The sequence below is a fragment of the Aphelocoma coerulescens genome, chromosome 4A, assembly GCF_041296385.1.
Source record: "Aphelocoma coerulescens isolate FSJ_1873_10779 chromosome 4A, UR_Acoe_1.0, whole genome shotgun sequence".
In the NCBI taxonomy this organism is placed as follows: Eukaryota; Metazoa; Chordata; class Aves; order Passeriformes; family Corvidae; genus Aphelocoma; species Aphelocoma coerulescens.
In genome coordinates this window covers 12,872,998-12,900,164 of record NC_091018.1, presented here as the reverse complement: position 1 = coordinate 12,900,164, position 27,167 = coordinate 12,872,998, and the positions used below count along the sequence as shown (strand labels likewise).

General features: G+C 43.6%; 2 protein-coding genes across 4 annotated transcripts in view; one reads left to right on the top strand and one right to left on the bottom strand.

Moving 5' to 3' along the window:
* The window catches only part of GAB3 (GRB2 associated binding protein 3), a 65,124-nt gene extending 41,423 nt beyond the window's left edge, over positions 1–23,701 (bottom strand). For all 3 annotated transcript variants that reach the window (XR_011150935.1, XM_069015350.1, XM_069015351.1), the window contains exon 1: positions 23,312–23,701. Coding sequence is in view for 2 of the 3 variants with exons in the window: in XM_069015350.1 (XP_068871451.1) it covers positions 23,312–23,383 (72 nt within the window). In the remaining variant the exon portion in view is untranslated. The remainder of the gene's footprint in view (positions 1–23,311) is intronic.
* Positions 23,558–24,529, top strand: LOC138110668 (skin secretory protein xP2-like). Its single transcript, XM_069015871.1, has one exon. It carries the CDS (start codon positions 23,558–23,560, stop codon positions 24,527–24,529), a length of 972 nt encoding a protein of 323 aa, XP_068871972.1.
* The last annotated feature ends 2,638 nt before the right edge of the window (positions 24,530–27,167 follow it).

The following is a 27,167-nucleotide window of genomic DNA, read 5'->3' as shown; positions in this document are numbered from 1 at the left end:
TTTATCATTAAAAAGACCGGGTCATGATGTATATGCAGTAGTTGGCGCTTTGATGAGCACGTGTGAAGTAGGTCAGCACTGGGGGTGTCTGCCAGGCATAACATAATGCAGTGTGTAGGTGTGAGAGCAGTCTTACCATGAAACAAACATCAAACCCCCCAAATACACAACATCACAAAAAGATGTAAAACACTGCAGCTCAGCTCCCTGTAAGCTTGGGCTTTTCTCTACTACACCAGAAAAAACCCAGAAGAGAATGCCTGTTGCTCAGGCTAGCTTCAGACTGCAGCTTTTTCTCTTCAGTTTCACAAACCATCACAAAGCATCCCGGTGTTCATTTTTCCATTCAGCGCTCTTGGGCCACTGACAGCAATCCTGATACACACTGTGCACTGCAACACAAACCCAGGTAGGCATCCCACACCACGGCCCTGCATGGTTCTTCTGCATCGAGAGGCTCTCTCATAGTAACAAACAAATTTCACATCAGCAAAGGTGTTAGATCATCCTGCATGTCATGTGAACTTCATTCTCATGAAGTTTCTGGAATTCTTTGCAAAAAGCAAGTTGAGTACAGAGCTGAGAGCTTCCTGCCCCATTCTTGAAGGTCTTCTAACACTCCACCAACCTCTTACTGTCATTGTCTGACCCAGTTCCAGGAGCAGGAAGCTGTGCTGCTGTATTGTCACCTGACAACCAAACTCCACACGATCTGCCCTGCCTGCAGAGCAGGGATGGTGGCAGGAGCTGTAAGCAGAAGCGCGAAGTTCACAGTCGCTGGTTTTGCTAACTGAATCCCACAAAAAGTGATGTGAGATAAGGGTTGTTTGAGCACAGAGCAAACAAACACCCTACACAGATCCTGAGACTCCAGTGAGGTTAGCACACTTAGAAGAGTCACTATCTTTCATGTCCAAAAGATAACTGCTGAAATTCAGCCTGACAGAAACTCTTCTGTCAAAGGCTGTTTCCTGAGAGTACAAAAAAATGTCCAATCATTCATGACCAAATAATTTGCCCTTCAAGTTTAGGTCCCAGTTCCAGAAAGCGTTTGAGCACATGCTTCACAGCAAGCTCAGGAACAGTCTTTGATCTCATTGAAACTAAAATTTAAGGAATTGAGCCTGCTTTTGCTTTTTGCCATTGTCCAAGTTTTCCCTGCCATTTTCACTGCCCAAAGTCTGAGTAGTACCTGGCAAGATGAAAGGAGAATCTTGACTCCAACTAAGTGAAGTGCTCCTATTTAACCATCTTCTCACTTCAGAGATAGTGAAGGTTTTCTTTCAGAAAAATGATATTTCACAGTATGTGTTTAACACATACACATTGTCTATGGTATGAAACTGGGGGAACACTTCCTCTTCTAAAGCAAAAGCCATTCACCAAGAGGCAAGCAAGCACCATGCATGAACATGTGCATGAGAGGGGTACGGAAATCTTCTTGGGTATTGAATGTTTGACATCTACTAATTTTGATTTGCAAATGGGCCATCCAAAACCAGCAGCACAATTAACCTCTCTCTGTCTGGGAGCTGCACGGGAAGAAGTCTTCTCCTGGTTCAACCGAGAGAGTGAGGCAGGGTTTGCTTCTGCAAGCCTTGCAGCAATCCCTTAAGTATTTGGAAGACATGTACATGTGGTGTTTGGAGACATGGTTTAGAGGTGGGCTTGGCAGTGCTGGGTTAATTGTTTGGACTCCATGACTTTGAAGGTTTTTATCCTAAATGATTCAGTGATTCTGTGATAAGGGATCTTGGGCTGTGGGAGCTCGAACTGTGTAAATGGAAGAGCTGTTTGTGCTCTGAGTAAGGAAGTTTAAGTTTGACCTGCCGTGAATGTGTAAGGCTGCAGAGAGGAAGGGCTTTCTCTAGTGCTGCACTCAGAGCAATCTCTCTTTTGTCTCAAAGGACACTGTGGCTGTGACTCTCACACAGCCATCAGACTATTAACACTTTTATTCCAACTAGCTATTTCTGGCTTTTGGAGTCAAAATACCTAAATGCCCAGAGTGCTTCCAGGGTAACTATAGTAATTACAAAAACAAACAACAGCAGCTCGACCCACGGGTCAGCTGAAGCCAAGCTCTGAATCACACACTTATTTTTTACCTATAGTTATGAAAAGGAATTTGAGCTGGACAACAAGGCAGTTAAGTTCCTAGCCACCTCAGAGAAGCTCAGCCAGACAAGCTCAGCACAGATGCTGTGACCTGCTCACCCCGTCCATAGGAGATGCAGAGAGATGGGTGCTGCACAACCTCCCTGAGCAACAGGTGGCCAGCCCTGAGCAAACAGAACTTCATCAGGCACGCTTTGTGAACCCACTGGAGGCTGATGGACTCTATGAATATTGGGAAGTGATCTTTCTTCTTCTGGGTATTCATAATCTATATGTTTCAGAGAACTCTGAAGGCCAGAGCTCTGAAGTTAGGAGAAAGACTTTGTTCAAGCTCTAGACCTGCTTTACACTTTCAGTTCTTCCTACTCCTGCAACAGTGGTCAGTTCACTCTCAGCTGTGTCAGTAATTAGCAACTTCATGTTGGAAGGGGTAGGGTCTTCTAGAAGAAGCCATAATCTAGTCAAATTAATTACCTTGCATTTTATTTTTAACCAAAATACATTTGCTTATACAAGGCTGCATTGTGTTGCTGCTTTACCACAATGGGTTCTTCAACTCCTCTCCCTCTCTGAAAAAGTCAAAATTTACTATCTATTTTCATTCATTAGGATATTGTAAAGACATATGGCTCAGTAACCAAACACTTTTCAAGTACATAAGCCAAAAGCTGAAGTACAACGTGAGAAACCAGATTAATCACAAATAAATAGCAAATATATTATAGCAGATAATATATATTTTAAGCGTAGACAATGTTCATTGATACTTCAGTTGTGCTTCTATTTATTTTCTATTAAATCAATTTTGCTAAACTAGAGGGCCATGAGATGTGTATTATCAGTAAATAAAAAAGATCAGAATACAATGGAGCAAGACCTTTATGATTCACTAATAAACCATGAGAAAGAAACCACCATTCTGGAAGCATCAAACCTTCCAGCAGAACAAGATGCAGTAAAATGTGTAACAGGAGGAGCCAAGCTAACTTGGAGAGAGCTCCTAGTTCTCTAAAGCTGTGTACCTCATCTTAACTGAACAAGATCTAAATTAAATTAATTCCAAAATCTCAAGGTTGAAAAAAAACCCCCTAATACACTAAAGAGGAAAAGGAAAAATATAATGAAGTTTTTGTTTCTTCTTCTGGCTTTCATTAAAACACATCAGTGCAAAATACTGTCTACAGACACAAAGTCAGAGTTGCACAGAGGAGAGAAATTCTGTTCTGCGTAGGCTGAGATAATTCTTGCACATGATACCCCAAAAGGGTGGCCCTGAATGAGAAGAGAGAATTTCTTTTAAGGTGTTGCCCTTGTTGTGTGGGTGTTGTTCACAGCAACAGTGCAGGGAACAGTGCACAGAAAGGACGTCTGTAAAACCACGGGTGCTGTCAGGAGCACTCAGGGATGGGCACCATGGAACCTTTACAGCTTTCTACTGTGGATTAACTGACATTTTGAATAACAAATCTTTTGAATTCTGTAGGGAAAGACAAGGTTTACCCTTGTGCCATTCCCCATGTCCTTGCTGGTTGCCAGGGGAGGAATACCGCAGACATTCCCTTCAAGGAGAAAACCAAGCTAGTAAAATCCCTTCCCCTAATCCTTCCTACCCCAACAATGCAGAATATTGTTGAGTAAAAATGGAGTCATACTCACAGGCAGCAGATATAAAAGAGACTTCTGAAAGCAGTGGTTGTACACAGAAAGCAGTAACTGCTTTCCTTTTTTTAGACTTCATGGCTTATTTGTTTAAACCACTAAGAGATATTTGCATGTTACCCTTTTCTGGTCAGACATGAAAAAATAATATAGAAGTAAATGCAAGAGCAAGTAGCACCTCCTGCTAACTTTCAAGTTTAATTTTAACTCATGGAATGCTTTAGCAAAGATCTATCACTTGATTTTACGTTTTTAAAGAAGTAAGGAGTATGACCAAAAATGATTTTACTAAGAGGTGGAAAGAAACAACAGAACCCCAACTATTATCTTTTCTTATTTTAAACTTCATCCCACACTTGACACAAATTTAGAACTGAATGCGGAATTACTCCTACTCTTCTCCTTCACTTATGACTCTTCCTTACCATGTTTTTCAGCAAAGGAGATTGTAAATGTTCCTTGTGAGGGTGCAGTGCAACAAGCAACATGTATGGTGTGTGCTGCAGGCAGCAGCCCCACCAGGTTGCATGTTGCTGATGTGGTGACTGACACTTCAAGTCTAATTGCTAGATTTAAATGAAGCCTGCTGGGAGGTGAAATACCCCCTGGTCAGGACAAAGATCTGTGTTACACTCACAGTGATGATAAATCAGCCAGAAGCAAGTAGATTCTAAGCCCTAAGATTACGGAGGTTTTTCAGCCAGTTAAGTGTGGCTGTGGCACAGATGTGCCCATTCAGAGGGCACTGGCCCAGAGCTGGTGGCTTTAGGAGGCTTTTAAAAGGCAGGCTGAGGGAGATGGCAAAAGGCAAGTGTAAATGTGAACTTGTGAGCATTTAATGATTGATCTAGTCCATCTGCAGATAGAAAAGCCTTTTCTCAGGAGAAAATATATTTTTTTATTACTTTACAATGCCCAGGAAGAATGTGGTGATTCTTGATGTTTGTGTTAAAAGTCATTGCAGAATCCCAGGGAGCTGTTTTCCAGGGATATGCCAAGGGATGTGCATCTTCCATTTGTGAGGACTCTGATTTAGAGGGAAGACCATAGAGAGAGAAAACAGTATCACATGGGAAGATGAAGAATGGCATCCTGGCTTCAGAGAAACAAGGGGAAAAATTTCTTTTCTGACTTCAGCAGGTTACAAGAATAATCAGACACACACAAAAGCCATGTGTCCTGTGCATGGTAAAGATAAGAAATACAATGTAATGTCTCAAACAAGGGAAGTTTGTTGAAAAGCAATCTAACCCCAGAATGATGGGTTGACTGTAAGACGTAGAGGAATACTGGAAAAGCTTCCAAAGAAGGCACGGAAGGTTTTTATGACACTACTGCTTGCCCAGCAAACCATATTTTCTTGGGGAAATTTCAAAGATTGCAACAGACAGAAAAGCTGTGGCCACTTTCTGATTTCACACTCAACACTGTCTGAAATTGGTGGTTTTTGATGGGTATGGTTTGTGCTAAGTACAACCCAAAGAATTTTGCTCTGACTTTGGCCCTCCCTGTGGTGCTGCCATAGCTATTTTTGTGCGCAATCAGAGCAGAATTTGGACAGATGAAGACTTGAGAAGAAACATGAAGCATTACTTTGCCAGGCAGCTCCAAAGCTTACAGTATTTGCTCAGCTGGGCTCCAGGAGATTTTCAAGAAAAAGCAACCATACTGACTTTTATGGAATTCCAATGTGCTTCTTGTTTCAGGTGAAACAGTGCTAGTGCCATTATTTAGTGTTCATATCAATGAAAGACTGTGTGATGCTGATTTTCTTTCACCTTCTCAGCATGGATACTCAGACTATCTTTGATACTCCTACTACCTTTTTATTGTGCATCAAACCACCATCAAAGAACCCACACAGGAAACAAAATGAATTTAGATGCTTAAATAACTTATCTAGCCAGGGAGCAATGGGATGTTTGTTCTTGTATTACTCAAAAGGGCACCTCTAAACCAATAATGCAGCAAAGTCATGATGTTACACTCTTCTGCATACTTCGCCCTGCTGTGCAAAAGTAAGAATTTGCATTATCCTTTTCACTTCTGAAAAAAAGTTTGAAATGTGTCTTTCAATAATTTATTCATGCAGTGTAATTAAGCACAGAATCTGACTCAACTTAGCTGAGGCATGATTTCCAGCTCTGTGGTTTTTCACCTCTGAGAGTATTTACTATTTGCTTGCCAGTAATTACCACAACCATCTCCTGCTTTGAATTCTGGTACAGAAGAAGGTTTCCAATTTGTTTCCTTAATCTTAAAGGGAACTTAATTTTAAAACTCAGCTGAATGGGGAACTTCCATGAATCAGGTAATAACACCGTTTGCAAGATTTTCTTCTTGCTTGTTCACCAGCTTAGGCATTACTGGTTTCTGTCTAAAATGCCCTGGCCAGCATTTGTTTTCAGTCCCTGAAGTATTTTTTGTTGTTGTTTTTTTAATACAGTCTGTGCCTAAAGGGACAAATGCTTGGAAGTGTTTATGTTTTTTCACTTGTTTCTTGGAAATCATGACCCATAGATAAAAAGAATACTTCTGCAACAATAATTTGGCACTTAAAGAGCTTCTAGTCTTACTGACTGTTTGAATTAATTTTTTAAACCCCATCACAAATGTCCATGTTTTATTCTGTGACTTTCTTATTACTTAACGTAAGTTGAGAATGACGGTGCATGCTAGTATTATTGCACTGCTACTGTCATGAGATTATAATACACACAATTTAAACAATGACTAATTGAAAAGAAATGAAAATGGAATTTTAAGCCTATCTAGGAATTTGGGGTATTTGAGTAGTCATCTTTCAATAAATCCAAAATAAATATTTTAAATATGCCATAGGACATTTCTGTCTATCTCTTTGAATGCTAATAGTGATCCTGTAACCTCAGTCTCCTCTCCACAATGGTTTATTTCAATTCTTACTAAAATTAGGCAGAATAATCCAATTGCCTTGAATCCAGCTGTATTAGGACTTTGTGTTTGTTTAATCCAAGGCTCCTTCTCCATGGCTGATTTTGTGTTTGTTTCTATTTGACAGTTAAAAGGAAAACTAAGGCTTTTCTTGGGTACAAAATCATGTGCAAAATCAGACCCAAAATGTACAACTAAAGCTGAAGAATAAGGAAGCACTAAAATCATCCCATGCCCCTTCCCTGTACAACTTCTTGCATCCAAATTGGTATTTTTCCAGGCAGTAATCTTTGTTTTATTGTTTTTCAGGATATTTTCACTTTCATTCTTTTGCTGCAAAGAGTCAATGTCTCTAGAGACAGACTGTTGCTTGCGTGCTTTCTAATCCACATTTGAATCAGAACCCATGACATATACCTATGCTTAATTTCACTTCACACGTTGCTTCAGCTCTGAGGTAGAAACACCGTTTTGTCACGGCATTATGTGACAGATGTCACATGCTCTGTGTCAGAAAACCTTCTGAGAGAGACAGCCCAGCTCTTCTAGAGCTCCAGGACCACAGCCCTTCTCACAGGAGTACGACCCTGTTCCAAGACCCTCTTAACAGCCCCTGATTAAAGAAGCTGCCATTCAAGGGAGAGAAGCAGCAAGAGAGATCTTTTTGCTTGTTTGCCATTTCCTAAGCCTGTGGCTACTTCACTTTTATGTGGGCAAGCATGGGCCACAGCCACCCAAGGAGGCCAGGGAATGCATGGATGCTGAGGGTTAGCCATGAGAACCACCAAAGGAAGAATGCAGGAGAGGTGGAGCTGCCTGGACAGAGTCAAAAGCAGGAAAGCCAAAGGCCTCTGAAGAGACATTCAAGTCCTGGGCTGCACTGAGCCTGACTCTTTTAGTTTTTTTTTTTTTTGCATGTGTGTGTCTTGCATTCCCACACCACAAAGCTGCTGCCCCTATCCTGCTCCAGAGTTCCCTGTGTCAGACACAGCTGAGCACAGATTGTGCCTGAGCATAGATTTGGTGGCTCTGCCTTGCCTTTGCACAGGGGAAAAGTACCAGCTCTGCATTTACAGCCATGGGAGTGTGCAACTGGAAGGAAAGTCCCACAGCTGCAGCCAGGCACTGTTTCCACAAAGATTTACTACCAGTGACTTCCAATGCCTGACAATCTTCTCCAGAGTTCTCTGCTTCTGGTTTGGTCCTTGATTAATTAAGGGCTTGACACTGTGAAACTAAGAATTTTTCCCAACAGCATTATATACAGGAAAGAGCAATTATAGGCTCAGGATTGAAATCACTAAATGCACTACACACACACCGTTGGACTCATTCCACTGAACTAAATTAGTAATTAATGATATTTTCACCAAAAAGCTGAGCAAATACAGGAATAATAGTAAGTCAAATGTATAACATTGCGAGGCATGGGTTTCAAAAGAACAGGGGGCAAAGTTGCCAAGGCTCCTGTAGTTAGGTAACTACCTCAGCTCTTCTTCCCACTCAGCTGAGATGTCCCCAGCAATTACCACAGTTATACCCTGACCTTAGAAGCTGAGCAGTTTTATTGTCATGTCAGAGTTCCTTTCTGACATAACAGGTGTTTGGTTAGAAGTTCATCAAGTCAACATTTATTTTTAACAACTGGATTACCAACAGGCATTGGACATGTCCCCGTTTCCCTGTTCCCTGATGCAGAGTCGCTGCCCTGGGGCTCTGGTATTTGCTGACTAACTAGAGAGACTGTAACCTGTTCCCAGAACAGACCCCAGCCACAGCTCAGAGTTGTTACTGGGAACAGAAGAGGCAACACCCTGCACCAGCAGAGTGATAACTGGCGGTTTCAGATGAAGTTTTTCAAGTAAGCTGCTACAGGCAGAAAGGTGATCTGCACTGGCAGACCCCCTGCCACAAGCAGTTTGTGCTTTCTACAAGATCTTTCCACAAAAGGAAAGATTTTTTCCAGCATTTGGGCATTTTCCTTTGCTGCTCTAGAAGCTCCTCTGATGTCTTTAGCAGAAAGGTGCCGGGCCTGTTGCCACCATTCCTATTTGAAGACAGCCCCTGGACAAGTCAGGCAGCTGTGGACTGGATCTGAGAGAATATAGGGAACACACAGTTTTCCAGATGGCCACTAATGTTCAAGCATGGAAGAAACATAGTTGGATTATTGCATTTTGACTACTCTATTGCACAAGCATGTTATGAACAAAAAAGTTATGCAAAAGTCTTAGTGGATTTCACTTTTTCTTATTTAACTGTTTTACTGTAAGCATGTAAAACGCCCCCCAGAATAATTTTTGTTGAAAATAAATCAGCCAGCATAGCAGTTTTTAACATCCTTCTGCTTCTTGACAATAAGACAGATGATCATGATGTTTAAGTTTTCCCCTTACTAGTTTAAAACTTTCCTCTTTGTCTCACAGTCCTTATGCTGAGAGATACTTCAGAGAGTTTGATTTTACAAGCAGTGAATACAGGCCTGGGTTCTTTTGTTGCTGGTTGGCTTCTGTATATACAGAATTTAATTATGGATGATCAGAACATCCTCCTTGCTAAACACTCTCTAGAGGTCCAATAGTGAAATACCCTCAACCACGTATCCTAGTCCACCACTTCATCCAAAGAGTTTTCACTGGGGACTCACAAAATTACTGTTGTCCCAATGACTGGCCAACAGTACCCTTGGATGAGCTTAGCCTGCACTAAGACTTTGGGAAGTCTTAGTGCAGGCTCCAAGGGCCATAGTAAAAATAGGAGAGATTGAAGAATCTCTTTGTTTGCAATTTGAGTAAATACACCAAGAGTGAGGGAGACACAAAACCTGAACTATGCTCTTAAGACTTGGAGATAACAAAAGGAATCAGACAGGATAGTGAATGGGAAAGCAGGGATTACCACTGCTTGTGTTGCTGCTGCTTGAATCAAAGGGCTGTCTCCATTTTTACTGGCATAGCTGAGCTGCCATGTATCTGCTGGCACGAGTACGCCATGGGAACACTCTGCTATTGATAAAAAGAACATTGTTCTCAGTTTAGTTTACATTGCTCCAGAAGCAGTTAAAGCAAAAAGATGTCACTCACCCCAAGAACATCCGAGAAGATGTTTATCAGCGTAATTATAGTGATCTGAATTCATGCATCACGATGCATCTATGTGGTTTTCCTGCAGATTACATTGGAAATGGAGCTTCTTGGAACAAGTCAGTGGCAACCATTTCATCAGCATTACATGCAAACTGGCTACTGAGGCAGATTATTGCTGTATCACTAAACATGGATTACTGGAATTTCCCACAGGAATATATTGCTCTGAATTGACAGCCTGGAAAAAAAGAAGCTTCTATCACTGGTATGCTGAGTGGCATCACAATGTGACTGTGAGTTGTCAACAGCCACTCTAAACTATTAGGGGTAAAGATGCTTTTTCCAGCATCTAGCCATAAGTGCTTAGGTGATTTGCAAATGGAGCCCCAAGGACTCACAAACAGCAAGCAGCAAAACATATCCTCTGGAGAAGTCAGCTGCAAACCATCCAGTTCTTAAACAAAGAGATTTAGAGATTTTTTGAGATTTTCTGAAGTTTTTTCCTAAAATTCCCAAAGAGTTGAAGTTGTTAGGGAAGGTACATGTCACATAGGATGCATATGAAACATCTCTGGCTACTAGACTTCACTGCTGGAGGAACTGGAATTGTAGGAAATAACCCCAAAACATGCCAGCAAGGCTGTTCTGTGGCCCAAAGAGTGACGAGGTTTTCCTGCCTGAGAGGTGCCAACTCAGCCTGAGAGCTTTTGCCTCAGGCAGGAGAAGTCAGTGATGTGACTTTGGTGTCACTGTGACTGGCAAGGACCTCCACTGCTGGAGATGGGCTCTGCTGTGTTTGGAGAGGGAAGGCAAAGCACAGTGGAGGAAATGGCTGTATTGCAGAACAGCAAAATGAAATACTGTTGTGGGAAGCTCGGTGTGCAAGCCAGGAAAGCACCCTGATGGGAGATGGAGGGCACAGCTGGGGTAAGGAAAATGACATCTGATGAGTCCCTGTACCACGCACAGGGCAGGGCTCTGTGTCTGCTGGTGCCTCACCACCATTCTCATGTTCAGATTAGATGTTAGGAAGAAGTTCTTTACTCAGAGGGTGGTGAGACACTGGAATAGGTTGCCCAGAGAGCTGTGGCTGCCTCCTCTCTGGAAGTGTTCAAGGCCAGGTTGGATGGGGCCCTGAGCAACCTGATGTAGTGGGTGGTGTCCTGGCAGGGGCCTGGAATGAGATGATCTTTAAGGTCCCTTCCAACCCAAGGCATTCTGTGATTCTGTGTTCTCACACATGCCGTGGTGCATAGCAACTCGTCTGCTGGGCCATCTGCTGAGCTGCCTGCTACTCAAATTAGGACTGCAACTCCTCATTCCTACGTGCAGCCTTTCAAATCTTACACCCTCCTCACTGCAAACCTTCTTCTCCTGCTTGATCCATTACATCATCCATCCTCACCAGCAGGGACTGCCTGCTAGGACAGGAGGTATTTGGCAGCTTTTGCATTGTCTCTCACCCCTCAGATCAATGCCCTCACCTGGGGAGAAGCATTACATGCACTCGCCTGCACTCTGCGTGCTGCCCCATCAAACAAGGTCATCATTTCAGAGATGCTGCAGGAATCCCCCAGCTGGCAGCCAGCATCTGCTTTTGCATTCTGTATTTCTAGGTCCCCAGCACACTGTTGGCCATGAGTCATGCAAATCTTATGCCAGGCAAAGCAAAAATGGCTGCACCATGCATAGATTTTATCTCTCAAATAGAAAGTGAGACGTTTCAGTGACAGTTTACTCTTTTTAAGAAGTTACCAATTTCTCTGCAACTCTGCTTTTATTTCTCACCATAATTTTATCTTGCTGAAAAATCTTTTTGTGGAAAATCTTGTGAGTGAGATGTTACACAAAATGAACAGAAACTGTGCATTTGAACATATTCATATCCATTCATTGCCTCCACTTTCCAATTACAAGCTGGTAAATGCTGCAGTTGCTATACCACATACCATCTCTCCCAGTGTCACTGGAGCTACCAGGAGCTCTGATAATAATGGCAGATCTGGGGGTTTCCACTGGGATGCAAAATCCTCCTATCTGCTTTTCTCTTCCCACTCCCTTGTTGCTGAGGATCATGGCTCTGTACTTGATCTGCATTCTGTCAATTCATACAAAAGCTAAAGAGGAAAGCCTTGAGCTCAACCCTGATATTCAAGTTCAGTGTTTAAAGGAGACAAGACATCATCACTCACAAGGTACTGTTGTTAGTTGTAAGGAATATGTAGGAAAACAGATCATTTAAATGTTCCCCATAAATATGGTCATAATAGTTTAGAATTTGAGACTGTATTTTTTAGCTTCTGGTTTCTCTCTAGGCTCTTGTTTTCCTAAAGAACATGAGGTGCCATTTCTATCTAAAGTTTTTTTTCTGATGAGTCTAAGTACTTTGTACCTGAAACCTTTTCAGAGAGGACAAAGAGGTGTTCCAAGCAGATTTGTGCAAACTCATAAAGGCAAATGAAAGCTTCAGATCTAACCCTGCAGTCTGACTGTGCACCTGCCTGATTCCAGCAGCTTATTAAAGCCAGTGTTCACTTGGCCTTTCTGTTCTTTATGGGTACACTTGACTCTGAAGGGAAAAGTTTCGTGCTAGATGGTACAGACTCAGCTGTGCTACAACACTTCATTGCTGCTGCTGTGCAGGCTCATGTGCCTTCTCTTGTCATCCCAGCAAGGAGCCACGAAGATTGTGCACCATGAACTAAATCTGGAGTGATTCTGCACAACCATGTTTCCCCGCAAAACAGGTACTCTGACTGCAGCAGCCCTAGCTGGAAGTCAGAAGTGACCAGCTGCCCTACAACAAACTGATCTTATGCTTTATGCCCATTAATACTATAAGGTCTTTTATCTGAGTGCTTTCCTCTGCTCTTTATATTTTATTCATATGCATAGATGGCACATAAAATACCTTCTTTCTTTAAAAAAACCCCCATCTTTGAACTAAAATCTACAACAGTATGCTCATGTAGAGATCCCAGTTCCATTTCCAAATCCAGTAAACCCGAGCAACAAGTCAAACTGAAAGCTGTCTGTGGCTGCACAGTATGTTCTGAGCATATGAGAATTAGAGCCACCACTGCTGAAGTCTTCACATAGCTCAGATTGCTAAACTACAGGCAAATTGTTCCTCAGACCTGTCACTGGGGTGCATCTCTATGGCTATCGCTCTCCATCACTGTGTTCTGGAAAGGACTGCACAGCTACAGCTTCACACAAGCTCCCCCTGACTCTTCACCTCCCAAACTCGTGTCACCTGTTCTCTAATGGTAAGTTTCACTAAAGCATCTCTGACCCCACGACAAGGTAAGTGGCACAGTGAGGGGAGTTCACAGTGACTGAGGGCAGCAATGTGAATATGCTTAATCTTCATCCAGCTAACTACAGCTTATCTGAAAGCTGGCCACGTCTGCCATCTTCTGCCTTGGCATAATTTCATCCAGTTTAACAACCCAGCTGTTTGCCCCAACAAAGAGCACAGGAAACATCCCTGCAGCCCATCTGGACTACTCTAACGGGTCAGCTGCTTTAATCTACCAACCAGCACACCAAGTGTACTTATAAGTTTTAGAAGATCATTTCAAGGACCTGGAAATATAATGTAAGACAAACAGGTCCCATAGGAGGACAATATAACAGAACTGCAGAGGGTATAATTCATCCTTCATTCCATTTAGCAATGCTGCTGCTGCTGGTTAAAACTGGGCAGTTTGCTGAGCATATGCAACACAGGCCTGGAAAGGACAGGCTGTAGGTTGCTCTTCTCCCAGCTGCAGACTTCTGTGGAGAAAATGCCTGGTAAAATCTTATTCTCTCCAAAGAAAGATAAATCATAGTAATTGCACTTTAGGGTTTGAGATAAATGCAGTCTTTGGCAAGGGTAAAGGATTTGACAGAGTCCAAATGAGGGTTTGAACTCCACAGGGGACAAGAAAGCCTCTAACACCCTCTCCTTCAGTGTGAGGCTGAATACTGAATACAACCAATTACAGCAGCAAACTCGTGATGAAAGTAAATAAACAACCCTGATGGATCCTAAACTACTTGTTTGTTTTCTGACACAGAAAGACAGACACACCCGAAGGTCTAAGGCACTAGGGGTTGGCTTGGGGCTGAAAATTAGGAAAGTATCTTATTAAACCAGCTGGTCACATCCACCATATCAGGAAATGCTCCTAGTTTTTCAAGTTCCACGCCTTCATTCAAGGAGTGATAACAAAGAAAATTTTAAACCCTGTGCAATTTAGGATCAAGATTTGTCACATCTTTGGCTCTCATTGTACCTCTAATTTAATCCTCTTCTATAAATTTTATGCTAAATGTGGGATTTTCTGGGATGCTTCAGATCCAAAGGTCTCTTGGGTAAGGGGAACATCTACTTGTTTGTTTGCAGAAAGGTAACAGATTTGTGGAACTACAAAAATAACACCAAGAAATCTCTAATAGGATTGCATGCACTGAACTGGTTTAGGTTCTTGCTGTGGGCTTCTTTCCTAGCACAAAAAGAAATTAGAGGCCTCATATTGTGTCACATGAAGAATTTGTTTATAAGTAAACATATATACTTAAAGAGAAGATCTTCAGATTAATTACAAATGTGCTAAATTAATTCAGTGCTGTTCTGTGTCCCGCCTCCTGCCAGGGGAAGGTCTGACAGCTCCCAGCTGCTCTGCCTGGGCTCAGAGCTGCTGATGCTCCTGGGGGAGTAGCGGGGCCAAGGGCAAGGCAGAGCCCATCAGGGCACTATGCCTGCCCACGGCGGTGCTGGGAGGGGAGAGGAGCGTGGTGCTCAAGGAACACAGCCCAGAACTTCCAGCATCTGCCATAACATCTTGGAAATGAAGTCAGAGGCCTCCCTCTGCGAGGCAGGAGGCTGCTGGGCTCATTCCTGGGATAAGGGCTGCTTCTGCTCCAGCTCACACGGATGGAGGGAGGGCTGGGCTCTGCTTTTCACCTAAGTGGCTTGCAGTGCCCCCCAATTACTGCATGAGCCCCTGGAGCTTGAACAAGAGCTCGTGGTGCCAAGGTACAGCAGGAGCACGCAGAGGCAGCAGAGGAGGGTGAATGCCCCTGCCCTTGTGCACGCTCACAGGGCAGGCTCACCAAGACGTTCAGGCAGCCGAAGGTGCAGGCAGGTACATGGGGCTACTCACAAAGAGCCTGAGCTGTAGATCTGGTCATTGGGAACCTGCCAGACTACCCCAAAAAGGACAATGGACTCAAATTTCCTGTTTTTTTTTTTTCTCAAAGCTTGTTCCTCTGACAGATTTTCCCTTCCAAGCGTGCCTTTGCAGAGTGAATTTTCAGCAGTCCCTGTGTCCTTTGATACCTCCAAGTACCTGCTCAATTCACAGGAGTGTGAGGTGCCACTGTTCTACTGTGTGAATTTGCTCTTGCAAAGAACAAAGCCAAAAGACTTAGAACTCCCAACGTGTCAATTTTTATACTGTGACATGATCAGAAGTTCTGCTGTAATTTCCTTCTGAGTAGTCTGGGTTTAATGAGACTGAAGAGAATGATAGGAAGGAAAGAAATAATTATATATTCTCTTTTTTTTTTTTTTTCCTCAACATGTCCCAAATGTCACCTTTGACCTGGCTTTCTATTTCTGGCATGGACTAAACTCCCTCTATTTATTTAGCAGCCTACACACCATTACAGTAACATAGCAACAGTACTTTCAGTTGTGAATTTGAAAAAAAAGCAAAGCAAAAAAAAGAACATATGAACATATTAAAACTGTTAAAGCATTGCAGTCTAGTAACACTTCAATAAATGCTTCTCTTTTTTTGCCTTTAAATACCAGAATTATTAAGCTTCCAGTCTGCAAACCCAGAGGAGAGGGATGCACAGGGGAACCAAAGCAGTGTCACCACCACGAAGCCTGTTCTTCCTATGCCAATCTGATTGTTCCCTAACCTTTCTGTTTGTTTGTCTTAATGACGTTTCAGCATGACTATTTCTCAGGCTCAGCACAGATGATAGCGGGAGTTTGGGGAGGATTCTGAAATAGTGATGGGATTTTAGCTGGTGGTTTTCCATCAGTTTTCAAAACCAGTTCCCCATTATTCTATAATCCATATCTCAAGGCTGATGTGACAGTTAGATGTCAAAAAGGACTATTTGAAAATGTATAAAGTGGAATTGGAGTAACAGTCCATTTTCAGCTGAAGTCCAAATCCCACAGTTTTACCAGGAAAGTTAACCAGTGAAGACCTGTAAAAGTAGGCCTGGAGTCAGGGGAGGACAGAGCAAATACATGTTGCAAACCTTTTTTCAGTGGAAGCAGCACACTTGAAAATCTCAAAAAACCCAATTCCCTGAGCTACTTGAGTGCTTCTTATTTTTAAACCTAAGGCCTCAGTGAGAATGCAATTATTTTCTTAGGATGGGTTCAAAATGTTGAACTTATTAAAAATAAAACTTCTTAAGCTTGCAAAGCTTCCACTATAAATATTAGTAAACAATCCAGATGATGTAGCTGGAACAGCAGTGAACACTTGGCAAAGGAGTTTATCACTTCTCCTGAAACTGTTTCTTCACTGCTACTGTAAACTCAGCTGGCATCTCTTCATATGTTTGAATGTGATTTGATCAGCTCACAGTCACCTCTGAATGCCAGGGGCTTTTCTGTGGAACTGGCAACAGCCCTTGGAAGTGCAGCTTTGCATCAGGCACACAGAGCCAGCTCTCCCAGTGCTTAGAAACCCAGGACTCTGGTAAACTTAGAGGATCTACTGCTCAGTTTGTAAAGTCTGCAAGTAAAACATAGCTCATGCTTGTTCTGAACTATTGGCTCCTCCTTGGCACGACCAGTTCGTGTCAGCTTGAAAAAATGCCTTCACAACTGTAAAATCCTTGAACTTCTACAAACAGTTTGCAAGTCTGGTATGTAAAAACAGATTGTTCACAAACTATGTGCTCTGCTGACATTACAACAGTTGTGAAGTTAGAAAGGCTCCCCTCATGGCCATTATTCTGTCCAACAGAAATATGAATACATAACCCATGGTCCCGAGACTTGGGAGTCACAGGATGAATATTTATCACTAACAGGCCTCACAGAAAGTATTGTCTTTTAAAAAAAGCATTGTCAAAAAAGAGTCAAAAACTTTCATATGACAATCTAAGTTCCATTTAAGTTAACACTCTCATTTAAGTAATTTCAAATTCATACTAATAAACACATTTTACTGCCTTTCTGTAAAATGCTCTATAAAAAGGGATCCTGGATAACTGAAATGTGCTGTTCAGGGCTTTTGTGGAAAGCAACAATGCAGTTTTGACTGCAGGGGTCAGGTGGGGCTTTTGGCATCAGGAGGGAAGGGAATAACAAAATCTCTAGGAACAGTTGTCTCATTCTAACAATTACAAAGCTATGAATGAATTAGCCTCAGAAAGGGACTAGGCATCAGTTGTGGTTTATTTTTGACAAGTACTAAGCTGCAGCACATTTTAAAACTGAGTTTTGCATGGCTATGTGATTGTTGGTTTGTTTGTTTATTTTCCTGATGCAACACAAACTGAAACAAAGCAAGGATATTATTGTAAAGCAAAAAAAACATTTAAAAGTTAAAGTATTGCATTTTATTTAACAATTAAATGAGAGAGAAGAAATTGTATTTTATCTGGCTGGATATAATGTTTTGACATGCAAATTTTATTTCAAACCCAGCATTTTTTCCTTGTCTTATCACATTACTAATTCATTTCCAAATCAAATGAGAAGGACAAAAAGCAAATAAAATGACTGTTTTTCTAACGAGTAACACTTTAGGAATAAACGTGTCCCTTTCCCAAAAACCTATCAAGTTTTCATAACAAATATTCATAGCATTTTAATGCATCATTGGTAGAAGTAATGTGCTTATCCATATTTCCATAGTTTTAGTGCTACAACAAAGACTTCACCAAAGTACAACTTGTAATGCATTTTCCTCTGAGCCATGTTTGACTGCATCACTTGTTTAATTACCACTCAAGTTAACATTTCCTTCTCTATTTCAAACTAGCGTGGGTTTTTTTAGCGTTTAGTTTTGAATGCAAAGACCTGATAACTTGTGTGTTTCTGTTTTGAATAGAAACCAATAGCTGGACATTCCTGTGCACTGAAAACATGTAGCCAAAGATTAAGCTGGGGCTTCAGGACTATTATGGCTCCACCCAAATAAATAGTTCAAGGGAAATTATTCTGATATACAGGTTGCCAAGAACAGCAGTGTTTTTTAGAAATTATTTCTTTCTTAGAAGTCAACCTATCTCATTAAACATTGCATTTAAACTATCAAAACATCGTTAAAATGGAAGAAAACGGTTTAGAATAAACATTGCACTTAACCTACCAAAACAAGGTCTGATTTGCACATAGCTAATTACAAATGTTTAATTCCAGTGATGGAAACTCCTCCCTAACATAAATATTCTGCTGTTATTTTACAGTGAGATCAATTTGCACAGGATTTCACAGAGAAGGGAACATGTAGACTGCCACACAGGAGCTCCTGTTTGAAAGCCTTCATTTTCTCTAAATTCAGTTCTTTTTTAATACACAAACCAGATAGACAGAATGCACACTGGATTTTAAAATGAAGTAACAACAGAGAAAAACATAGGTACAAAACTTACAACTGGAACGAGCTAAAAGGCTCTGACAACTTTCTGCATCCCACATGACTCCTACATCCACCCAGCCTATGAACCAGAGTTACAAAACCTGTGAAAATTGGTTAAATAAACTCAGGGAGCTCGGGATATTGATTCCAGAAAAGTATGAAAGTTGGCCAGAATTCTCTCTTCAGAAGGGACAGGACTCAAGAGGTGAGGCTTTATAAGAAGCATTTGGAAATAAAAAGACTTATGGATAAAAATTAAATTGAAGTTTCGTCTTGAGAGATATTTTTCAGAAACTTCCCCCAAACCAGCAGAAGAAGTACTTGAGCTCACAAAGCACTTGGGGATTTCTTTCAGGGGAGGGTGGCAGTGTCCTCTGGTGACAGCAGCCCAATGCTGGATCAGAGAGCAGATGCTCTCCATCCCACCCGCCCTTGCAGTGCTCTGCGGCTCCTGTTCCTATTACTTGAGCAAGTTCTTCCATAATTCTACTTTACTTTTTCTTCCTAGTAACTTCCTGTTTGTTCTCCTGATAAATACCAGAACTTCAGCTAAAAATGGAGAAGTTGTCTAGATTCTCTTATCTTCTAAACCCCCAGCCTTGGTGTGCTGCGGTTGGGTCCTGCCAGATCCCCCAACGGTCAGAGATGTCGGGCTGGGCTCTGCTGTGCCCTGCTGGCAGCACTTACTGCCCCACACACAGACACAGCAGGAGAGAACAATGCTCCACCAGCTTTGCTATCGGATCCATTGATTTACAGCGTTTGTCTTCCCAGACCAGACACTCCAAGAAGAAGTGTGGTAGAAGTGCAAGGCTACATTTTCTAATATGGGGTCCATTTGGGACTCTTGTTCTAGAAATGCTGACAAGGAATTTTGATTTTCAACAATGTTTGAAGAAATCAGTCACTCAAGTAAAGTGGGAAACTTGCCTTTTTTTGAGCAAGTGGTCTTCCCTCATCAATTTGTATAGTGCTGAAGATTAAAAATAGCTCTTCAGCTGGGGTACAGCTGTGCAGCGTTGACTTAAATGGAGCTGCAGTGACTCACAACAAGCAAGCATCTGTATATGGCCCTTTACTACTGCAAACCACGTAACTTAACACTAACAGCAAGTAAACACTGGCAGGGCATTCGGTGGAGCTACTGCTGCTGTTCCTCACTGGTGTGACAAACAGTGGGACAGCGATTTGAGGAGAGGTTGCAATTAGCAGTGTGTTAAAAATCCCATTTTTTTCTCCTTGTCAGCACATGAGCAATGTGTCTTCTCAATAGCACCAGTCTCTTATTTCATTAGACATTCTCTGGACCTTCTTCTATGCTGTTTTTCCTTTAATCATGACTTTTTGCACTGGCTGTGGTAAGTCTTTTGTTTTCAAGGCCATGAAACCATTCCTTCCTTCCTTCCACCCCCCCAATAAATAAACAACAAATAATAACCATCAGTGATCAGGTATATTTCGACATGGAAACTATCAAGGAGCCAGCTATTCAGTGCTGACTTTTCAGAATTGGGATGGATGTACTCAGCACCAATATAAGGAACTGTGAAACCCATCAAACTTGAAGCAGACTCCTCCGTTACATCTAATTCCCACAGAGGCTGGTATTTATGATCCACTAACATCAACAGCAAAAATCTTCAGTGGGTTTTCCTCCTGTGGGGCTGAATGTCAAGCTATGCCTGAAACTTAACATTTTTGGTCTAGAGCAGCATGGACTTTACCTCCATCACCACCACTTCTTAGTTTTTGTTAGCAGCTTCTTCCTCTCTGTCTCCTGCCCCATACCCAGCTTCTCCCCAGCTTTGGGTGTTCCCTGGCACCCCTCAGGCCCACACAGACCTTGTCTGGTGAGAAAAGCTGGAACCAAGTGGGGAAATGAAAGCAGCACAGCTTTCAGGTCACACTTAGAGGACAAAGAACTGCAACACGCACCAAATACTCTCCTGGGAGACTCCTTGCACAACTGCCTCTTTAGATAGGCTGACGTGGTGGTTTCACGGTTCAAGTACCTGACAGAGAGAAAAGCATTGTCCATGCTGTTAAATCACTATTAGAGTATTTGCCTGCTGTAGCAAAGCTCCCTGTGCTTTCTAATGAATTCTCTGTGTTTAGCATTAAGCTCTCTGTTTTTACAGAAAGTTACACTTGGGTAATTAATCTCATGTTCGTTTCCTGCACAAGCAAGAGAGCAGCCTTTGTTAGGGAATGATAAGACACTTCTAAGAATAGTGCTACTAAGAGCATCGGCTTTGTAAGACATTACAGGAAAAATATAGACTCTTAGCACCTGCTTTTTACTTTCAAAGTTTTGAAAATAATGTTCTGCTTACCTAGAGGCAAATTCTGACTTGTTTATGCATAGAAAACTTAATGCTTTCATCAGAAAACAAATATAAATGAAGGTATACTTTGGTCTCTAGGCTCTAGTCTTGGAAAGATTAATTTGTTTAATTTTATAAACACTGCAAACATTCCCAGTGGCTTCAGTGGGACTATTGCAACTCCCAATCTCACAACCTGAATTAATTGCTTTGTCTGATCTGGTAACTACAGATTCCACTGAAATTAACTGGATTTTCTTAGTGATTGTAATAGGTGGAGGCTTAAGCATTTATCTGTGTGTAAAACACGGGACCCTCAGGTCGGACCTGACAAAGGCCGGACACTGAACTCAGGAAAATGTAAACTGGGAGACAACCCCATGAGAGCAAGTGAGGCTGGGCAGTGTACGAGAGGTCCCATGAGCAGCAGGCCAAGCTGGCACTTCAAGCTCCCTGGAAGCGCCGGCTCAGACCATGGGCTTTTCCAGCTGAACACAAAGGGTGGTGTTAACTCGGGGATTTATGTATGTTGTCAGTTCAGAGCCAGAGCCAACACCATTCTCCTGTAAGCGATTGACACTTGACACCTACTGAAGTCAGTTTAAACAGTCATTGTTTTAAAGCTCTGTTGTTTTTAAGCAGTCACTGTGGTTCAGCCTGAGCTATCTGCTACCCCAGTGCAAGATGCACAGCTGCCATGCTGGTGATACTCTACGAAAAATAGGGGAAAAGTAGTTTACAGCAGGTGAGAGACAATTTCCATTTGGTTTGTAGCATCCATTGTGTAACCAGTCATATGAGAAAAGACATTAAGCTTTGCTGTACTTGCAGCAGATTTCTTTCTGCTTTATTATGGACAAAGGACTACCTTACCCTCCTAACCAGAAAACAAGGCCTAATCTGCACAGATCTGGCTAATCTAGTGGCTGATGTTTGGAGAATAACATAGACCAAATTTCCCCTGGTTTTGTAGTGCAAAATCTGAGCAGAGCAGACTGCAAGTAGCCTCGTGAGCTGATCAGAGCCCCTGTTGTGACTATTATCTTGACTGTATAATGGGGGCTTTCAAATCCCAGCTTTATCACATTCTGTTTTCTCTACTTTGCCCTTTTATGAATATTGAGTCATCAAAAATAGCTTCACTGACAGAGTTACTAGTGATATCAGCTGAGTGAATCAGTGGCTCTTACACTGTGCCTGCTATACAGTGCTATTAGTGCACTCATTACAAAATATAGCAAAAATTAGATGCCCATAATTTATTTGCAGCTCCCGTGAGACATATCATAGTGGTTATTTTAGAATTGGAAAATGCTAACTGAACAAAGCAAATATTCAGCCATTTCAATGCAATACTGTGGTCTAAAAGAAGAAACTCTGGCTTAGAATAAGTTAAAAATAAATTCCAACATCAGTAAATTATCCTTTCTGCTAGTTTTTAGCCAAAGAAAAAATACGCTACCAAATGATATCCACCATATTCTTCATGAGACAGTTATGCCTCATATTACTGGGAAAAGCTAACATCAGCACTCCAGAGAAAATGCTGATAAACAGAAGTGAATCCGACAAATGATGTAAGCTGTGCATACGGCTCGGAGCGCCAGAGACACGGCCAGTGGCATCCTTCGAGTACGGTGCAGAGCTCTGGGGGAAGTCAGGTTAGAAGGGCATGACTCAAACGGGTATTATCGGTTCCAAAAGTGTTACAGCAGAACAACATAACAACACGCCTGATGAAGAACCATCACAAATGAGTATGCAAAATGGCCCACGAGGGGCTTAGATTTTTAATGCTGTCCCAAGCAAATTTTTAGGGGTCATTTATTCCTGCCCGGAGTGCTTTCCTCGCAGCCCTGCAATGAGACAGTTTCCTATGTTTGCAACACACATCCTTTTTTTTTTTTTTTTTTTTCCCCAGACAAACAGGCAAGCAGATAGTGAATGAAACAAGGGGCCCATAGTGCAGTTGCAGATCTCCATGCAGGGCTCGCTTCATCTCCCCAGCTCCCTTCACCTTTCAGCTATCAGGAACTTTACAGCACAGCATCTTCCAGCACCTCTTTATCACAGACCAAAAGTGAAGCTTTCTGCTAACAACTGCATCTGGCATTGGTAAATAAAACTATTGCAGATGTTGCCGTTAGCAAGTGTCATAGAAATTACAGAGCATCTTAACAAAGCTAAGCCCCAGAATCTAAATTATCAGAATTTTGGCTGTTTGGGGTTTTTTTTTCTTTCTTTCTTTTTAGGATGTTCTTGTCCGTCCCTGGAAAAGTGACATCTGCAATTCTGTTACAACAATTCTGTTAGTTACGGCAACATTAACTGAAACCGAAATGTGGTTTTTAACCTAAGATATGTTGCATAACAGCTGAAGTATTATAATCTTACGAGCCGGGAAAGGTTAATTCCAGAGGGCACAAGAATGTCGGTGAAAACTAAAATACTCTGTAAGCGCATGGACTTGAAAATCTTTTTGTTTTGGTCCAAGGCGAAGCCGAAACGGACGAGAGATTTCAAAGGGAGAGTCAGACAGCGAGCACATGCCGAAACCCCTTTAGCGAGAAAAAAATATCAGCAAAGCCTCTGCACTTACGTATCTCTTGAGTTTCTTCTCGGGGGGTGATTTGATGAGCCATCCGGTGCAAACCACGTCCCCCGAGCTCATCTTCCCCCCGGGCGCGGAGCGGCGGAGCGGGAGCCAGGGTGCGGGCTGCCTGTGCGTGTGTGCTTGTTCTGTGCGGGTGTGCGCGGGTGTGTGCGGCCGCCCGCGCGTGTGTGTGTGCGGGTGCGTGCGCTGGGATGCGGGTGCGTGCGCTGGGATGTGTGCGTGTGCGCTTGGATGTGTGTGCTTGGATGCGTGCGGGTGTGCGCGCCGTGCCCGCCCGTGTGTGCGCCGGTGAGTGCGGGCGGGTGTCCGCCCGTGCGGGTGCGCGGCCGTGTGTGTGTATTGTTCCCAGCCAATTCGCACCCGCAGCAATCAGCTTCCTTCAGCTGCGCTCTGCTGCGGCTCCAGCCCGCGGAAGAAGTCATGACATTGATCACTGACACGGCCAGCCCTCCCTCCGCCGCCAGCACAATGCAACACACCGAGCACGTGACGGGCGGCCGGGGCTCGCCGCCGCCGGCTGCGACACCCCCGGCACCGGCACCGGCAGCGGGCGGCTCCCGCGCACCGCCCCGGACAGCCCGGGCCCGCACCGCGGGGATGCTGGCAGCCCCTGCCCGGAGCCCCGGGGATACTGGCAGCCCCTGCCCGGAGCCCCGGGGATACTGGCAGCCCCTGCCCGGAGCCCCGGGGATGCTGGCAGCCCCTGCCCGGAGCCCCGGGGATACTGGCAGCCCCTGCCCGGAGCCCCGGGGATACTGGCAGCCCCTGCCCGGAGCCCCGGGGATACTGGCAGCCCCTGCCCGGAGCCCCGGGGATGCTGGCAGCCCCTGCCCGGAGCCCCGGGGATACTGGCTGTCCCTGCCCGGAGCCCCGGGGATGCTGGCAGCCCCTGCCCGGAGCCCCGGGGATACTGGCTGTCCCTGCCCGGAGCCCCGGGGATACTGGCTGTCCCTGCCCGGAGCCCCGGGGATGCTGGCAGCCCCTGCCCGGAGCCCCGGGGATACTGGCTGTCCCTGCCCGGAGCCCCGGGGATGCTGGCAGCCCCTGCCCGGAGCCCCGGGGATACTGGCTGTCCCTACCCGGAGCCCCGGGGATGCTGGCAGCCCCTGCCCGGCGGAGCGGGATGGGCGAGCCCCGCAGCTGAGCCGTGGGAGCGCCGGAGGCAGCCGTGACCGCGGAGGTCCCCGTGAAGTACCGTGGTGACCCGGCAAGAGAAGGGCTCTGGCTGGAGCGGGAGGCAAAACCAGCGCCAGTGGGGTCAGTCCGCACTGAAATCTCCACTGCAGCTTCCACCATCTACCAAACTTCGTCAGCCTGTGGATTTAGTGGTTTTCCCAGTAGCATTTAGCCCCCTGTATGGATTTAATAGGAATAAACTTGATTTTTCTGCTCACATCATCACAGACTTTTTAGAAATATACTTTTTCAGAAAGTGACTTCAAAGAGGCTGTTTGCCTCTCCACTGTCACAAATAAAAAATATGCCCACAGAGTGCATACCATTGCTGATATCCTTGCAGTTTGTGCCTCTTTCCAGGGTGGGAAACTCTTGCCTTTTCAAGGTCAGGGCAATTTGTGTTCATTTTTCAGAAGACTTTTTAAACTCTGACTTAGTTAAGGTGGACGCAGTGGTTCTTCACAAATCTGTTACTTCAGAGGAGTCTCATGTGCCCCCTGGCCAGGCACAGCACTCGCAGTGCAGCCTGGCTCTGCAAGGTGTGATCAGCACCAGCAGGCCCATGGGAGAGTTTAATGTTTTCACAGAAGTTTTCAGGTCTCTGGTGAGGCTCTTTGGCAGGGCAGGCTGCAACAGCTTGCAGTGTCACTTCTGGAATCTCACAAACTAGAAACATGATTGTGTTTTTCAAGTTTTTAAGCAAAAGTGTGATGGCAATATGTATTTATTATATTTAATATAATATGTACTATAAATGGCATAACTGTATAAGTACAGGCCCTATGTAAATTTACGTAAAAATATAAATAAATCCGTACAAACTCATAGATTCCCGTTGCTAGTGCTTTACATTATCACTGGTCTCAAAAGAATCCTACGATAAACGAAAACTGTTATGAATAAACTATAAATGTATTTCAAATGTGCTCTGACTTTTTAAAATATTTTGAGAGTGGTTTTCATGCAGTCTTGCAGTATTATTTAATTCCCAGCCTTCTATTCTACTACCACCTTCACTCAGCTTCATTTATCCATTATCCACAGTGATGTTTTAACAACTTCACATGTTTAATAGCAGGTTTGTGAACAAGGCTTTGCAACACTTCTTCTTGAAGAGATAAATCCAGCCATGGAACTTATTTAGGGGAGGAAAATCACACTTTCCTTCCATATGTGACTTGCCTGTGTCACCCTGACAGATACAGTAGCCTTAAATTAAAGGCTTTAAAACGTCCAACTGCCAAAATAAAATGAGTTAGGATACATTTCATGTGTTATCCCTGCAGTGTCCTAACAATATCCATTTTTTACTGGATCATCCTTCAGACAGATGGCTTCCCTTGTGCAGCTGCATTAACCACTTGCAGAAAGGCAGCAGAGGGAATGGGGAGGGGGCAGGACAGGGGAAAAAGAAGACTGGGCTACCAGATGAATTTAAATATTGAATAGCAGACCGTAGCCTTAGGCAGAGCTCTGGCTCTGTCTTTGCTGTGGTCAGCGATAATGCTGCTTAAATCACCAGCAGTCCCCATCCTTGTCCCTGCATTTCTGCTGTCACCTCCACTGCACAGACATGGTGTATCTGTGTGCCTGCATGAGGAACTGAATCACAAACCTGACTGTTTGGAAAAGAATGAGTCAAAAAAAGAGAGACATTATTTTCCAGCTGCATCAGGACTAGTTTCCTGATCTGATAAATGCTGTGGCCAGCTATAGCACTCATACCTTATCAAGGGAGGGGGTGATGCAGGGGCAATAAGAAGAAATCAGCAGTTGCTTAAATTGGCACTTCTGCCCAAAACCCGCCTGCTGAGTGGTAGCCATGGTGACAGGGAGGGGTGCAGTGATTCTGTTCCCTACTCGATGTGTCACTTGTCTGTCAGACGGCCCCTGTCCTCTGGAACTGCTGGAACGGCTCAGCTGCCTGCAAAGCACCTGCCCAGCTACTCGCACTCAGCATATTCAGAATAAATAAAATCTGTGCCAGCTTACTTACGGTGCCAGTGGCCTGAGGAGAAATACAGAAAGCCATAATTAAGCAGAGCATGTGGGGGTTAACGTGTTTGTTATGAAAGCTGCTGTGCTTTCTTGGTATTTGTGCTCCAAACATTAGAAGAGCAAATAAAGTTATTTTCTCACCCTGACAACTTTCATTGTGCTGATAATGCATCACTCACACGTGTTTGACAATAACAGGCTTAAAAATGAATGGTATCTCATCCTGATGGAAGAAGTGGGATTTCACTTTTGTCCTGCTCCATGCACAAACTTTTCAGCCACATTTAAATTATAATGGTGAATTATAATTATGATGGTGAATGACAGCATCTTAATTTTAAAAATCCTACAGTTGAAGACTTATGTAGAGGGTGCACTGAGGTTGGAAACAGAATGGGAAGTTCTCAATCCTCTCTTCTGCTGCTAAACAGGTTTTTTCTCCCTTTCCTAAGTAGATTATCCCAGAGGTGCTAGCACTGTCACGGATTGGCTCGGCCTTGGCCAGCGGCACGTCCATCTTGGAGCTACCTGGCCTTGGCTCTGTTGGGCATGGGGGAAGGATCTGGCAGCTTCTCATAGAGCTACCCCTGTAGCCCCTCTGCTGTCCAAACCTTGCCACACAAAACAACACTGCCCTCCACCAGACTAACCTCATATGTGCCACTAG